This window comes from Tubulanus polymorphus, chromosome 7, assembly GCF_964204645.1.
Source record: "Tubulanus polymorphus chromosome 7, tnTubPoly1.2, whole genome shotgun sequence".
NCBI lineage: Eukaryota > Metazoa > Nemertea > Palaeonemertea > Tubulaniformes > Tubulanidae > Tubulanus > Tubulanus polymorphus.
In genome coordinates this window covers 5,521,251-5,538,410 of record NC_134031.1, presented here as the reverse complement: position 1 = coordinate 5,538,410, position 17,160 = coordinate 5,521,251, and the positions used below count along the sequence as shown (strand labels likewise).

At 38.1% G+C, this 17,160-nt stretch overlaps 3 protein-coding genes across 5 annotated transcripts; 2 read left to right on the top strand and 1 right to left on the bottom strand.

The window, feature by feature from the left end:
- The first annotated feature begins 163 nt into the window (after nucleotides 1–163).
- On the top strand, nucleotides 164–8,515 carry LOC141908139 (mitoguardin-like). 2 transcript variants are annotated; one of them, XM_074798009.1, is made up of 13 exons: nucleotides 164–236; nucleotides 846–1,069; nucleotides 1,328–1,492; nucleotides 2,091–2,212; nucleotides 2,852–3,091; nucleotides 3,648–3,833; nucleotides 4,370–4,456; nucleotides 4,850–4,948; nucleotides 5,338–5,472; nucleotides 5,710–5,763; nucleotides 5,847–5,963; nucleotides 6,298–6,488; nucleotides 6,916–8,515. In XM_074798009.1, exons 2-12 carry the CDS (start codon nucleotides 877–879, stop codon nucleotides 6,433–6,435), a joined length of 1,536 nt encoding a protein of 511 aa, XP_074654110.1. In that variant the 5' UTR covers nucleotides 164–236; nucleotides 846–876; the 3' UTR covers nucleotides 6,436–6,488; nucleotides 6,916–8,515. The 2 variants fall into 2 exon arrangements, with proteins under 2 accessions (XP_074654110.1, XP_074654109.1); XM_074798008.1 differs by having other exon boundaries at nucleotides 2,849–3,091.
- LOC141908140 (caspase-7-like) lies at nucleotides 8,485–14,694 on the bottom strand. Of its 2 annotated transcripts, none has more exons than XM_074798011.1 (10): nucleotides 14,588–14,694; nucleotides 14,397–14,505; nucleotides 13,292–13,450; nucleotides 12,530–12,866; nucleotides 11,631–11,725; nucleotides 10,703–10,876; nucleotides 10,247–10,466; nucleotides 9,768–9,935; nucleotides 9,301–9,413; nucleotides 8,485–8,838 (listed from the first exon to the last, which is right to left on the bottom strand). In XM_074798011.1, exons 3-10 carry the CDS (start codon nucleotides 13,424–13,426, stop codon nucleotides 8,731–8,733), a joined length of 1,350 nt encoding a protein of 449 aa, XP_074654112.1. In that variant the 5' UTR covers nucleotides 13,427–13,450; nucleotides 14,397–14,505; nucleotides 14,588–14,694; the 3' UTR covers nucleotides 8,485–8,730. The 2 variants fall into 2 exon arrangements, with proteins under 2 accessions (XP_074654112.1, XP_074654111.1); XM_074798010.1 differs by having other exon boundaries at nucleotides 8,487–8,838; nucleotides 13,292–13,757.
- LOC141908141 (protein GUCD1-like) lies at nucleotides 13,749–16,955 on the top strand. Its single transcript, XM_074798012.1, has 2 exons — nucleotides 13,749–13,885; nucleotides 14,659–16,955. The coding sequence occupies exons 1-2, from the start codon at nucleotides 13,846–13,848 to the stop codon at nucleotides 15,423–15,425; spliced, it is 807 nt and encodes a 268-aa protein (XP_074654113.1). The 5' UTR covers nucleotides 13,749–13,845; the 3' UTR covers nucleotides 15,426–16,955.
- The last annotated feature ends 205 nt before the right edge of the window (nucleotides 16,956–17,160 follow it).

The following is a 17,160-nucleotide window of genomic DNA, read 5'->3' as shown; positions in this document are numbered from 1 at the left end:
TTCTATTCTACACAAATGTGATTATCAAAAAATACCACGAATTAACGTAGGATATTCGATTAATCGAAGGAACATGTTTTAACGGAGGTCAACCGTAATTTTTTTTCGGTTAAACTTGGAGTCATTTTAACGCCCGCGACATTCTCTAGAATGCCTACTTCCGGTTTACTTCCGGGTCTAGGAAAAGGTCGCCGAAAAAAGATGTTCTTTCCCTTTCCTTCCATGTGTTTTGTCTGGTAAACAATCAATTTGATCATAACGTCGTTAGACAATGTGATGATAATGAAGTCGTCAGTTTTCAGATCAAAATCAGCCTGATCCATTAATTTTTAGAGATTTGCAGTAGGCTATCATCAAAAAGACAAGAGAAATCTGTACAGTACTGTACATTTTTTTACTAATCCAATTTATCCCTTTGGGTGCTAACTTATTAGTACCCTATTCCTAATGTGCTGTGGATAATTTGAAAATATTTGAATATTCCAGCCTAGTGCATCAAATATCAGGCATCAGTAATAATGTGTCTACACCGCAGTGCGGTGTATCGTTACTTACTTTATCTAACTGTGTTTGACAGGTGCTGCCATCTTAACGAATTACATCTATACACCGCAGTGCGGTGTTCTTGCAAAGTCCATTACCAAACTATACGCCGCACTGCTGTAGACTATAGATGCACTGAAAGGGTTAATAACATCAATACCACTTGACGCAATGTACTAACAAAGCCAATCACCGATTATACTCCAGACTGCGGAGAAGATGCACTAAAAGGGTTAAATTTTAATGAACGGACTTATTAGCTGAATAAATCAAATGGTGATACATTGATATTTTATTTTTAGATGCCACTCCACCTCATCAGGCAGTTGTAGAATGCAGTCGTTGAGTACACCTGTGAAGGCCACGATAGTCGGAGTATCGGTCGGAGTATTCATTATCGGAGTACTGGCTACTGTATTCAAACGTCGTAAACCGCGGTCCACGCGGAAACCGGTCGTCCACCGTAATTCTATAAATTCGAGATCACGTAGTTACAGTCCGTTGTCGGCTAAAAGTCCTAATGGAGGTTTGTCTTCACACCCACTTCTTAAAAGAAAAAAAAACGTCCTACCGAAGTATCACCTAAATTGATGATTTAAGGGTTCACCACTTGAGGTTTTACATCCACCCCTCTGAAAATCAGCCACCCCTTATAAAATATCTATTGCCCGTTTCCAGAGTGGCTGCAATATTATATCAATGCTTTGAAATATATGGAGCTAATGTGAATTATCTACTACGTGATCTGGAATTTATATGATTCCTACTTGAAAATGTATTGCAGATATACCGAGTTGTAGAAACAGTCAACACAGCAATAGTCCGAGCATTCATCATTTATCGTTAAACAGCAGACGACATAATTCACATTCACTGAGTAGTTCTACTTCTACGATTACTCATAATCTCGACACTTCGACGATGTCTCCTCAACAACTGTGTCAAATGGGTAAGTGCTTGAAGTCTAGATATCTTCATATCTAATCATCATTAAGTTTATTAATTCCTTTTTCCACAGGACAATCCCCCAATTAGGCACCGCTTCTAGGGCTTGGGGTTGTCCTTCTTATTTATGTACCTATTTATTTATATCTTAAGAATTATGTTCATAATGTACAGATTATAAGTTAATAGGTCATTGTTCTTATATTGATGTACATGTAATCATCAATAGTAATTGTTATGATTCAGCCATTCAGTCAAACTACAACTTTTTGGAAGTCATGATCTGGGTTGGGTTCTTCAAACTGACTTCCATGATGTTTTGATATGTTCACTTTTAGGAACAACTCATAATAGCATGTGTACCACATTTGCCAGGAAGAGTTATTTTATCAATACGACGTTGATTCCTAGCTTCCCGAGAGATCTGAATGTGCCTAGAATCCAACTAGAAATAATCTGGTTGTACAGAGGACCCCTCCCTCTTATCCACAAAAGTCCAAAAATTCAAAGAAAACCTCTCCCCCTACAGCGTGGATGTCTTTTGCGGACAGCCCCTTTAGCCTTCCTTGGATGAACAACAAATCAAAACGATCGTTTTCTAGGTTTGGATTCGCTGAACAATGCGATTCACTATTGGGAAGATGCGTTATTGAGAATACAGGACGACGCTGGTATTACGCATATAGGAAATGGAGATGTTACCGACGGCGAAACTTTCATTAATGTAAGTCATAAACTGCGGAACCATACCGACAATATGTGCTGGGTCAATATAATGTTTTAATCTTTCAAGTTAGGAAAATCAAAGAATTTTAGATTTATTTATTTATCCCCGACTCTTTTCTTGGAAATCTGAAATCCGTGAAAAGTCAGGGAATGTGAAATTTTAGTGTTCTGTTGTTCTTGCTGGTGATGAGTAGTACGAGGAACTTCACTCTTGAGAAGAGAGGGCACCTGCTGAGGATTTCTTATGATTTAATCAGGGAATATTTGCAAGAACCCTGGGGAAGCCCTTACTGCTATTTCGATCTTATCTGCATGACATAAATGCAACAAATTGAAAAATTTCTGACAGTCCAAACCTGACCTTAGAGGCGCATCTGAAACTGGAGATTGAACAGTTTGTAAGATTATTGATGTAAACATGACAAATTTTGAGGCGTTTATGAAAATCCTGTTTGTTTTACAGTAGCCTCCCTATACCTTGGACTATCACCTTACAAAATTCGAAAAATACCACAAAATTCCTGCATGAAAAATTGCATGTCAAATGAATTAATGCAATGTATTTGAAGTCTGATGATGTATATGAAGACTGATGGAAAATGTTAACATTGCACTAACTCAAAATTTTTTTCAGCAGGAAGAAGAAAAGTTTTCAACAGCCGTATCTTCAGATCTTCGGCAACAAATAGAAAATCTGATCGATAGAAGTTATCAGATACAAGAGGAATACGAGCGTCGTCTATATCGACAAGCGAGCGCCGCCGCGTTGGATTCCGCCCTGACGGCGCTCAGCGAAATGGATCGCGTTTACGAGCGCGAGAGACGCAGCACGATGTCCGACGATAGCGACCAGGATTCATTCGTTTCCGCCTCCGAGGTACTGTCAAATTTGAAGCCAGTGCTACAACAACAGGGTCCCTACAACTCCTTAAAAACTCCTTCAAAATGGGAAATGCTTTTAAAGGCGCATGAATCAGAAACTCTTTTAAAACGCCTTGAATTTTGAGAAATAGGCAATTAGAAACATCTGTAGTTCCGCCGAAATCGGTACAGGTGAGACCTGGATTTTTTTTACCCTTACCACAAATTAGTTACTTAGTTCAGGTACTGTAAAGGATTGAAATTTTCTTACAAAACCACCGAACTAACGGTTTACTGAGAAAAACAGTACTGATGATTAAGGAGGTCTACTGTAATTAGGATATGAAGGTGATGAGGACACTTCCTTGAAATTATCTCCTTAAAAATTCCTTATATTTAGCGGCTCCTATGATATATGATATTCGAATTTGGGGGCCTGAAAATCAAAGTTCAAAGTTTATTGAAAATGACTAATTAACTAGTTTGACTGTATTAGTATTAATGATATTCTTGAATATAGTTTTAGCGCGACCGTGTTAATGTTAAATTTTCATTTACGTATTTGTTTGTAGATGGCCGATCTGTCGGATATGGTTGACCAGAATGCCAGATATCAACATCTATACATGTATAAAGCTGCCTTATTAGAACTAGAACATGGGGTGATCCCTTGCAGAGAACTGCGAACGAAAATGGTGCGATGTTCATCGGACTCGGAATTCTTAGCCAAATTGCATTGTTTACGCCTGGCATTCGAGGTGATATTCTAAGACTTTCTTGGGATTCATTTACATGTCACATTTCATCTTCAAAAATTAAAAAGTACTATACGTTCTTTAACAAACTATTAGTCCTCAACCTACCCACATCTGGCCTGCCTATTACTACTACTCAAGCCGCCTGAATGCATATTTTGTTACCATAATCAATTGCAAAGTTGTATGACATGTTCTGTGATTCTGGCGACTTGCAGGGAAATCAGTTTCTTTATTATATGTTTACCAGGGATTGTTGAATTCTGAAATCGTTGGAATGTCAGCCATTTCAGACCACTTTCTGATGGGGCATACTGACTTCTTTCATAATGTAATACCGGTTAAATGAAGGGCCTATAGATTGCCATATTACCAGTAGCTATTTTTGTGGTGTTGAATATAAGGTATATGAATTCCGCCAACTTCCTAGAAGGGTTTACGGAACAATTTTTACTAGATAATGTACATCACTGATTCACAGGACGCAGATCTTTCCCATGAATGAGTTAATAATGTAACTGTTTCTTGAATTTCTACAGGAATTGTTCAGCGACGTAACTATATTGAAATGGTTTATAGATATGGGCAGACAGTTGTTGACTGATATACTAATCAAAGCTGATCGGGTAAGATTCAAAGCATTCACTCTCTCTCTCTCTCTCTCTCTCTCTCTCTCTCTCTCTCTCTCTCTCTCTCTCTCTCTCTCTCTCTCTCTCTCTCTCTCTCTCTCTCTCTCTCTCTCTCTCTCTCTCTCTCTCCTCTCTCTCTCTCTCTCTCTCTCTCTCTCTCTCTCTCTCTCTCTCTCTCTCTCTCTCTCTCTCTCTCTCTCTCTCTCTCTCTCTCTCTCTCTCTCTCTCTCTCTCTCTCTCTCTCTCTCTCTCTCTCTCTCTCTCTCTCCTCTCTCTCTCTCTCTCTCTCTCTCTCTCTCTCTCTCTCTCTCTCTCTCTCTCTCTCTCTCACCGGTAACGTGTGCTGTTTGTTGAACACTGTTATTTTTACGTATGTACATTATCTTGTAGGATCCTGAAGATTTTCAAATCGCATTTGACGAAATGATCGAATACGTGAGCATCGCCGAGAATCGTAAATCAATGGAGGACGAATTAAGAGGTAGAGGGGTATGTATAATAATAGCACGTTCCCTGTACACCTCGCTCACTAGGTTCACTGTATTATGGCAGCATTTCATGCCATTAACAGGGTTTTCTTTTCTTACAAGTTTTGGAATGTGGGAATTTTTTCCTACCCCTTGAATGAAGCTATGGAAATTTTATTCGTATCTCGATGGCTATGGAATCGGTGGTCTCAAAATGAAATTTCTATTTTGAATGTTAAGCTGTATGCCTTAAAGTTCTCACTACACATTTGATAACAAGCTTTTGAAAACACTTTACCGACGATTTGAACCACATCTTTCTCAGTGCGAGATTCTCTATATATCCCACACTGCATCGCACCTCTTCAGAATCACTACTGATATGGCCGATTGCGCGTTTTTGTTTCGTAGGTAAAAGTGATATCGTTTTATGACGTTGTGCTCGATTTTATTCTCATGGATGCATTCGACGATCTGGAAAGTCCGCCGACATCGGTAACAACTGTTGTACAGAACCGTTGGCTTTCGAACGGTTTTAAAGAAACTGTAAGTTCCGTATTCATTATTACTGTATTCTCCCAGGCAAGTGGCCCTCTAAGGGTAAATGCCTCCTTTTTCTAGAAATAAAAGAACTCTCACGTACTGGTATATGGCCCCTGGGTTTTCAAACAAAAAATATTAGAATTATGAGGAGGCGCTTGCTGGAAAGAGAATACGACAGTTTTCGTCTTATGATTCATATTTTCTCTTAATTGATGCAATTGAATTCTGATTTTATCGTAGGCTTTGGCTACTGCTGTGTGGTCGGTACTAAAAGCTAAGAGAAGACTGTTGAAGGTTAGTGGAGGTTTTCTCTAAACTATCATTTTCCAAGTCCAGAATCTCATTTCTTTAAAGAGAATTATTCCATTTTTCTACAGGTTCCTAATGGTTTTATTGCACATTTCTACGCCATATCGGAACACATGAGTCCCGTTCTTGCCTGGGGATTCTTAGGTCCTAACGAACAGATGAATCGTCTATGTTACTTCTTTAAGGTGAGTACCAATTAAAATGTTGACCATATAGAATGACAGGACCCTGTGAGTTCTATAGTTATGTGTTCGAATTTGACTATGGAGTCAGAAAGAACCTACAGTCCAATCATAAGAATCCAATCAATAAACAGTCAAATACATACAACATAGATGATAACTGTTTGATTTTAATCTAGCAATCTCAACAAATTTCCACTTATCCCTGGTTTTTAGCTTTTTTACGAAATTCCCTTACCATTCCCTGCCTTTTTTATTGAAAAGAAAATTCCCATGTAAGTGGCCACCCTGTGGTTACTTCACAACAGTGGTTACTTCGAGATTTATTATTTTTTAGGATCAAGTGATGGAATTTCTCTACGATGCGTTCTCATTCAGTAAAGTACGGTTTACTACGGTGCCCGAAATGGCGGACGATGTATTGAATCTAGCTCGAGAACGTAGCGTGAAGATTTCTGAATTTCTATCGCGGTGATCTTCACCAGATTTGAGTAGATAATCAAATGATAATTGTGATATTCATTAGAGGTAAGTCAGTTCAATGTTAGTTTTCATGTGTTAACCCTTTCAGTGCGTCAATACTGCAGTGCGGTGTATGAATCGATGATGCTAGTACACCGCACTATCATCTGTTATAGTGGCATATTAGTAACTAACCCTTTCAGTGCATCTACACTCCAGTGCCATGTATAAATCAATGTATTAATGTTATTAGTCAAGCATAGTGAAATAGTAGTAACTATCGATACACTGCACTGAGATCTAGACGTACACTATAGCAGTATGCCAAATATTCAACAGACTGGGGTGGAATTATTCTTAAATTTCAAATTATCACCTGCACTTTTGGGTATTAATTAATCAATGAAAGGGTTAAAAGAATCCTTTTGTTATATATAATATCTTCGTTAGTAAACGTACATAACGCCTTTTGGTATTTTTATGAAACTTTCAGGTTCAGGTTGAATTGTGTATCGCGTCATATCCTGCTGCTGTGATTGGTCAGATATCGTGTGGACGTAGAAATAGACTAGACAAACGATACATAAGTTAGAATACATCGAAGAATGTACTGGTAAATAATCGATGATGAAAAACAAATATACATTAAAATGTATTCATAGTTGAAGTGTGATCTCAGGAATAGAAATATACCTGTTGTGTCCAGTAGAAAGGTCTTGTGAAGACATAAAACGTTACTAAATTAATCAACTAATCATACACTCAATGAATAAAATACTCTGTTTACCCTGTTATTGCCTCGCATGCCCCGGACAATATATTACTGATTTTCTTACTCCAAATTATTGTGATAACAACGAATCCCAGCTCCGACTACCCCGCAATTGTCGTATCTCGGAGAGAATTCATTAGTCCCGCGAAACTTGAGGTAAGCAGAGTAGACCATATTCTCGGAGATTTGCTTTACGCTCCCAATAGAATTAATTTCATTGAAGCCCGCTGTCTTGCCTTTTCTGTCTCTGTCACACTGTGTGAGCTACAGAGCAAAGCAGTAGCGACCGAATACTGCTATGTCAGGACCAAGGTAAATGGATTAGAACAATTGACAATGGATGTACATAAAAATCTTTGTATATTTAAGAATGTATATATTATGCTTATTGTTATACATTCCTCTCATTTTATTGTAAATTTCTCATATTCACATCGTGTAGATAGATTCATATGATATATATGCAAATGTGTTTGAATGAGCCAAATGTTGACAGATAGTGATTGTTAATCCGTTATATCAGATAGGTCTCTGCTTCCAACTAAAATATTTTATAAAAATCTTTCCACTATCAAATAAGGGCCATTTATTCATTCGGTACAAATGTAGGGTGATCTAGAATTAACCCTATTTCAACTATGCATGTGTCGGACTCAGTTAACCCTTTCAGTGCTTCTACACTGCAGTACGGTGTATAAATCGATGATGGACTTTGCTGATACACCACACTACGGTGAATTTATGTTATTCGTTATCAATTTTTATCTCTATTGAAAGATGGCCTGTAAAATATAGCAAAGTATTAGTAACTAACGATACACCGCACCATGGTGTATACGAACTAAAGCAGTGTGCCTGCTCTTTCAGATCAGGATACCCAAAAACTCCCTGCTACACATTACACTGGGGTGGAATTACCAAATTATCTCCAGCACTTCAAGTATTGAAAGTCAGCAATGAAAGGGTTAAATCATTGCTTTTGAGTCTCTATTTGCACTTCAAAATCTAACCAGTCGTCAACATGATGATCATCCCAACTATGACAAATTGTATAAGCAAGTTTGGCCCTAATAGATACTGCTTAAAATGCATAGAGCAAATTAGATGTACCAATAAACAAATGGATGGGCTGTACTGATTTTGATTTATCTGATGTTTCAATATTTTAGCGACAATGTTTTCTTAGCGATTTAACTATCAAAAAGAAGTTGTTTTTATACTTAGACATTACAGCGTATTTTAACATATTAGTGTTCACTTACACTTCTATGATTTTAAGTACATACAAGGGTTGAAACCGAAATAGATCGTAAAATAAAGATGAAATGATTTTTTATATAAAAAAATTTGATTTATTTTCATTAAATGTTTCTCGACATCATTATTCAACTTTTCGTTACGAAAGAACATGGGTTTTTATGAAGTTATTGAACGGAAACCGCAAAGACAGATTTTTATTGAATAAAGAATCTGTATAAGTCCGGGTTTTACTAAGAGCTTCAATGCATATACTGGTAGTTTGGTTCCGGCTTCGATTCATAATCCAGGAAAAAAGTAGACCTTTTTCGTCAGCGTATTCATACTAATATTCGGCGTTTGCACGGCGTCCCCTTTTGTTCGAACTTTCGAAATTAGGTCATGAACCTAGAATAATTTATACATATATATATATATACATATATATATATATTATATATAACGAAAATTATTGGAAAACGGAGGAACTGAGCATTTATAAAGCAGCCCAATGGTGAATACAGTAAAAGTCCTTTATAATACCACTGGAAATGATTTATCACGATCATTAACTTGGCGCTATAAAGAATGGTAGTTTCATTGAATTTGAGTTAGATTGGACAAATTATTTCTCCGAAAAATGATGGCAGTGGTAATAAAGAAGATGGCGTTAAAACAGAGCTGCCAACCTCTGAAAAGTGCTATCAGTAACAAATTGAATTTTTTTCAGTAACATTTCATAGAAATATGAAAGAAAATGTTCAAATTAATCACTAATCAACAGTAAGACCCTCAGTAACATCTTTCAAATACTGAAAATCAGAAACAGTTGGCAGCTCTGTTATGACGGACTTTGTGGATGACGATTACCATAGTTAACATCGAGACGACGTCTTCTTCGCAAGATTTCTTCGAGAAAACTTCAGTTAACGTCTGTACATACCACGTACTTTTCCGTTGAGAATACGCGTAACTTTTATAACCTTTAAAAGTACGATACGGTTTTATTACATGATGTAACTAGACTGAGACCATGCTCCCTTGGCAGGGATTCGGACCTGATGGCATCGCTCGACTTAGCCATGGCGCAAAACCCTGTTTTACTAGCGTGCACTTACATATTACACTGAATTATTATACAGGAACAGGGAAGAATCTACGATGGAAAGAAAATGGCCCTACGACTTTTGGCGAATATTTTCAACAGATTCTTTAAATTTTGGGATCAAGAAAAGTATTACGAGATATTACTGTTCAACTTTACTCTTCAAGTCTATGCAAAATCGTAAGTACAGAAAGATACCTTAAAAACCAGGCAGCCATATCTTAAGAATTACCTGTAAAAGTTGCATTAGACACCAACATGTCGGCAAAATTCCCCGCTGTCGTAGGGATAGCATCGGCATCATCCTTGGAACCCATTTCAGCGACTGGTGCCCGACTCAACAGTTCACCCAGCCCCATCTGTGTCGGCTGTGCATCCATCCGTCCTTCATCTTTTTGTTCTACGATTAGAATAAACAGAACCTAAAAAGCAAATTTCTTTTACTGAAAAAAAAACAGCAAAATTCCTACAGTATTTACAATTCCTACAGTATTTACTGGAGTTCCATAACGCCAGATCTTTTTGAATTGCACTGGCTACCTATACACAAACGTAGTGAGTTCAAGGCAGATTTATTGGTTTTTAAAGCATTGAATGGTCTTTCCCCTCTGTATATTAAACAAATGCTGTCTCTTCATAGACCTAGTCGATGTCTTAGATCTACAAATGAAGTTATTTTGTCTCATGTACCTTTTGATACAATTTACTTACTCCCTCGACATGCTTGTATGAAGAACAGTTTCGGTTTTTGAAGTAAATACCGGCACTTCGACGTCGAAAAATACTCGAGAATTTCCAGCTCGGTAACGATACCTCCATCAGCCATGAGTAGACCAGCGTCGGTGCCATGAGTCAACATTATCATCATAAAACTGTCGTGGTTATCGTTATCCGGATTCTTAGACTCGGCTTCGAGTTTGTTCAGAAAATCCTGTCGGAGAAAAGTTTAAGTCATTTATAGACCTGCGTCCTGCTTTATTTGAAAAATGCTTTAGTCTTTTCTTCTAGACTCCTGTCTTCCAATCTCCTAGATCCACCCCTGTAAATCCATATTTTCTGGATAGTTTAATTCATTTTGTCACCTTATCGTAATCTGATGTAACAAGAATGAATAAAACTTATAAACTGTAATGGCATAGGTCCAAAAGAAGAAACTCTGCAATATACCTGTTTAGAACAGTCTTGCCACCAGGTAACATTGAATTCTAATCCTTCCAGTAATCTTTCCACGGCCTTCAAATCATTTTCACGTTGAAACGTGCCTCGCAAAATGTCTGCTGGGAATTTGTTGTTATACGCCACTATCGCTCGGCCACGAGGATGCGTATGCATATTATAACACTGAAATACATGATAGGGTAGTTATTCCATAAAAATCGCAATTTAGATCCTAACTCTTTCAGTACATTGCAGTGCGGCGAATAAATCAGTGATGGAGTTCTAGTAGACCACATCCAGTGTGTTGATATCATTAGTAATTAGGTTTATCTCTTGAAAGATGACAGCACCTGTCAAACAGTGAAGTATTAGTAACTAACGATACATCACGCTGCGGTGTAGATGCACAAAAGCATTATGCCCATTATTCAATACACTAGCCTAGAATTTTTTTATTGATTTCCAAATTATCTCCAGCACTTTGGCGACTGATAACTTTAAAGCACTGATAGGGTTAAACTCGGGTTCCAGGATCACCATGTCTACTTGGAAAGTAGTCTAAAATGCTTAACAATCTGAAAATTTTGATATTCAACACCCCCTGGAGAACATATACAGAAACCAACGATATTGAAACTCACTGCATATAAAACATTACTATTAATGAAACTAGGGACAGCTTGTATTTGGTACACTTTTTTGGGGACAGCTTACATTGAAATACTGTGTCATTCAACACCCCCGGGTGAATGTATGCAGAGGCTAAAGGTAGATACATACAAAAATCAGGACCGTATGTTAATTTAAGCGTGTTAATACCTCCTAGATTCAGTCTACATACGGATGAAAAGTGAATGCAATAGCCCACCGGGAGTCACATTCTGAATGGGCTGAAAAAACAATTGAAATGTAAACTAGAATTCAAAACCTGATCTACCTTCGAACTTCTGGTTCTATACAATTCTGTGATGTATTGAGAATCCGTCGGGAAAACTACCACTTTATCAGGTGACCATTCAGGGTCCGGCCCATCTGCAAAATGAAATCAACAAGATAACCCCACATTGATATCGCATTAATTTATGGCAGAAATTTGGTATGAGTATTCAATCAGCCTATCGCTAAATTTTGTAAAGCGGGTTATACAACAAACAGGTTAAAGGAAAGTCGCGCAAAACAGAAGCAACCGAGCTGTGGAGCATCGACCAAATTGAAGGAATACTTTATGTTTAGAGCCAACCCACCACAAGCGATTCAAGATGTGTTAGCAGCGCAAAGAGATGTGGGAGCCGATTCAAAAGTGGCACCGGAATCCAGTAAAATCAACCACCACACTCATCATCTCTTTCAAGAAATGGTCGACCACAGAGTTTTAATAAGCCGGGACCTAGTACCACAATACTGAGCTCATACATGTATTTGACTCTGCAGTCGAATCAACAGGGAAATAATGAGGTTTTCTAATCTCAGGAGTTAAATTTAACCTTGAAACTGGGTCCAGAATGAGCATCAGTCATTGCTATTGGTATTGAATGCTCAAATATCAAATATAATTTACAGCATAATGCACACAGATTTTAAGTACAAAATACACCGAATTAGACTTGGAGGGGCTGTAGAAACAGTAAAATGAGTCCCTCAAAAAATAAAACATAAGTGAACAAGGAGAAGAGAAATATAAAAAACACACAACATGCACACTTTAAAATTGTCATTAATGATATTGCAAGAAATAATCAACGTAGCAGTAATCACAGTTTGATAAGGGGGATACATATATGAAATAATCATTCGAAAAGCAGAAGTTGTTTCTTTTTATAATTCATCAATTCGTACCTCCAGATAAGCTCCTGTTTTCGACATCTTCGCTGGGCTGATATGTTTGAACGCTGCCGCTGCCTCTGCGCACCTCTGACCTATTCACAACTCTTTCAGCAAGTCCGTCGCCGATGCCGCCGTTACCCGAACCGCCGGGCACGATCGCGCTGTAACTCGTCTTGCGTTTATTCAACGATTCCCAACTTTTCCTATCCTCCGCTAATTCGGGTTTTAATAGATCGGCGATCGATGCGTTATCGCTCTCGATTAGACAGTCGTAGAACGCGTCGAACACCGGCCGTTTCTGAAGACGGTCCAACATTTGTCGAATTTGTTCTTTTTCATCGGATAACGACTGTAAGAAAAAAACTGTCCTCGATTTGACAGTCATAATGTCAGATAAAAAGACACAAAATGTCAGATCGACGTTTTGCTAGCGTATAAACTGTCTTCTTGTATTTGTACATTTGATAATAAACTTTAATATGGCAAAAAAAAATTTAATTAAAACGAATTAGACAGTTATACTAATTGACCAACTTTTGAAATTTTGAGACGCTCCCTAAGGGGTTGCACAAAAGCCCCTCCCATCCATTATTGCAGATGATTGTTGAGGGAAAGAAAGTGTCTTCAAAATGAAACTAAACTGGGCCTCAACGAGGCGATGGGCCTACTGTTAGAGAACTTGTAAAATATACTCTACTAGTAGATGTGATAATTTTGTGACAAATACACATAATCATCAGTCATTAGCTAGACTTACTCCTCAGCAGGACTTACTCTAATTTTATCGATGATAGATTTTGGGAGTGCTCGTTTAGACTCCAAAACATCGAATAAACGCCCGTGATTTTGAATGTCATTCACAAGTTCAGGTCTCAACCTCCTTAATACGTTCCTTTGACCTTCTTCCATCAGGCTTAAAATACTTTAGCGAGACTGAAATCACAAAACTTGAGAAAAACACTGATGAACCCTTTTTGACAGGTGATTTGGACGTTCACTTGCAATACTTAGCTTGATAAAATCAATGTAATTTTATTGTCGTAAATCAAAAGAAGGCGACCCCGAGATATGGAAATAGATAGAAAATTTATTTAATTCATTTAATTTCTCCCGAATTCAATTTTCGTATTATTGTGAAGGAAACGAAGTTTGATACAAGTTGCCTTTTTAGTTTTAGTTTCAACCTTTACGGTGGTGGATGAGTCTCCTTTTTTCAAGGTCGTTGCGAAAATGGAAAAATCTGGATAGTTATTAATTAATTAATTTCGTCATCATTACCATTTTTTCCTAGATTTTTATGGCATGAAAAACGAACAAAGTAGACGAGGATGACCACCTCGAAGTCTGACCTCAATGGTCAATTTAAAGGTAATGCAACTCTGCCAATCAGATCAGGGGCCGGTTGCTCAAAAGTTGGTTAGTTAACCAGTGGATTGATACTAGTTGATATGCCTGGTGACAATTGAAATTTCATTGTTACTATGGTATTTAACGGCCGGTTATCTTAAACCAACTTTTGAGCAACTGGCCCCTGAATGTAATTGCCTAATTCAGTTTTCTCCTAAAAATGTCAAAACAACAAAAAAAAGATTGTGTGCGATGATGATGTGGTGGAACTATCCATATGGGGAATGGTAAAATCAATAAAAATTTATGTGGAGAGTGGCTACGGTATCCTAATTAATACTATTCTTCTGTATATTTCAAATGCATAATAAAGTAGACATTAGACTTGTATCTTGTATCTTAGACTTATGAGCTTATGATGCAATACCTCCAGCTGTCAGGAGTAGGCTACATACCTGAAATTCGGAGGTGTTAAAAATGAAAAAATTTTGAAATTTTTAACTTAACCCTTTCAGTGCTGACTGATAAATACCTGAAAGTGCTGGAGAACTGTGTTGAATAACGGCATACTGGTGTATCTACCCCGCGGTACGGTGTATCGTTAGTTATTTTCTAATGATTCACTGTTTCACTGCTGCCATCTTTCAATAGAGATAAAAACAATTAACTATTAACATTGATACACTGCAATGTGGTGTACTTGCAAAGGCGTCAGGTATCTACCTGCAGTGTAGATGCCTGAAAGGGTTTCAACTTTCGCCTCTAAATTTAGCAACTGTCGATTCCATTTTCAGGATTGTCTTTAGATGATGGTGGTGATGATGAAGCCGAGCAGGCTGACCCCGAGTCGCTCTCCGACGCGGGGTCGACGACAACGCCACCTATGGCTAAAAAGACGGACGGCGGCGTCATCCTCGAAACGGTTCCGCACGTGAAACAGTCGTATCACTGGGACTGCGGTATCGCCTGCGTAAAAATGGTGCTCGGCTACTTCGGGCGCAAGCTCAACGATCTCGATCGCGTTTGCGCCGATCTAGACTTCAAAGAAAGCGTCTGGACGATCGACCTGGCGTACATACTCGAACACTACGGCGTCAAGTGTCAAATGTACACGGTAACGTTAGGCGTCGACCCTGGATATTCGAAAGAGCGTTACTACACGAAGCTGTTCACCGTCGACGAATGCCGCGTCACCGAGCTGTTCAACGGAGCGACGCGGCGCGGCGTGCGCGTCGACAAACGCTCCGTACGCATCAAGGAGATCGTCGACCATTTATCGCAGCGCGATCTCGTGATTTTGCTCATCGACTGGTCGCACATGAGTTGCGTTTGGTGCGACGCGCACTCGTGCGGATTATGCGGCATTAAATCATGCCACCGTTGCACGGGAACATATCAGGGACATTTTATCGTTTTATGCGGCTACGACAAGTCGAAAGGGCTTGTGTTTTATCGCGATCCGTCGATGTCGAAGCGTATCTGCGCTTGTCGTTACTCGACGCTGAATAACGCGCGGCTGCAGTACGGCACCGACGAAGATATCATATTTATCTATAAATAGATTTTTACGGTATAATCGGTTTTTGTACCTACAGTGGAACCTCATTAAACGGGCTTCTTATTATCCAAATCTGGATTGATATAAATATCTTAGCTCGGACATGCTGGAAATCAGTCGGTTTCATCTTAAACGAAATCGTATTAACGAGTTTCAACTTTTCCCTTTCCTATATGAGGGAGATCCGGGGCGGATTTTGTTTGCGCCTGTATTTAAAGGCTTTATTCTGAAAAGGGCATAATTTTGTCGAAAAAATCTAAAAAGGGTAATTTCTGTAAAGACAAAGACAATTATTGTTCGAGATTCTGGAAAGGAATCAAAAAGGTGCTACCAGACCCTTATTAATTTACCTTTATTTTTTATTTGGTAAGACGCTCACAGGTCTTGACCTGGGATTCAATGCCCAGTGTTCACAAAAAGGAAGAAAATTAACTCATTAAATTGAGCAGTTAAATTTTTTTGTGAAACTAGGCCCCTGGTTTAGTTGCTATTGATAATTTCACGACGGCAATTCAGTCTTAACATATTAAGTTTTTACTTATCCAGAAACTGAATCTTGAGGTCTTCTGTGCCGCAGGTCCAAGCAATTGAAAAGTGTACCATATTTTGACAATCTGCAATACAGTGGAACCCCGTAACAGCAAAGTTCATGGAACCAGAATATATATTCGTTATAACCGATAGTTTGTTATATCCAGTATGAAAATAATCAAATTTTCTTACTCGGGACCAAATTCTATATTTGTTATATCCGATGTATCGTTGTATCCCAGTTCGTTATTACGAGGTTCTACTGTAGTTTTAATCATCAACCAGACTAAGAAAGGAATCGGGTTCTGGTGCTGTTGGCATTGAAAGGGTTTCGTTGTGGGCATTGAAAGGCTTTCAAGGTTTCGAATCACAATCAGCTAACAAGATAATATTGGGGTCATTCATTTATTACGTACGCATCAAGGGAGGGGGGAGGGGTCAGTGCAATTGCGTACAGTAATGCTTAATGTATATGAAAAAATGGCCGATTTTGCGTACAGAGGGGGAGGGGGGGTTGAAAAATTCAAATTTTATGCGTACGTAATAAACGAATGATCCCATACCGGTAATCGAAATGAATTTTATTTGAGAGACTGTTAGTTATGGCAGTTGTTAGTGACTGTATTCATATTGCCATTGATATGATTCACCGTTGTTTAACCTGTTTTTAAATGCTGATACCTTAAGCATTTAAGGGATTCAATGATTTGCTTTCCTTTCTCCAGAGTGACCAGTTAACTCTGGACATTACATGAGCTCAAGGGATATTATTGTTCTGTGATTCGTAGCTATATTTCAATCACTCGTCATTATAATAATAGTAGAACTACAGATATTAGAATATCTTAATAATCTACGAGAAATAGAATTGTTTGCAAAAAGCAGCTGAATTTTGTATAGCAAAGATCTGAAGAATGACGTATAAATAAGGTGTGCTTGTTATCATATATATATACATATGATCAATTGATCTTGATCTGGCTTTTTAATGCTCTCTTCGAATTCAGGGAATAAAGATAATTTATACATATGCATTTTTTCACCTTTTCTTTGTACCTATTTTCTCTTTCTCTTCTTTATGTAGTTAACCCCTTGGCTAAAAAAATTGATATCCGGTACCTTGTTTCTCATTTCAGCCCAGCTTATAAGTTCACCTGACTAGCTGCCTATCTAACCTGTACATTACTTTTTTTTAAAATTATGACTG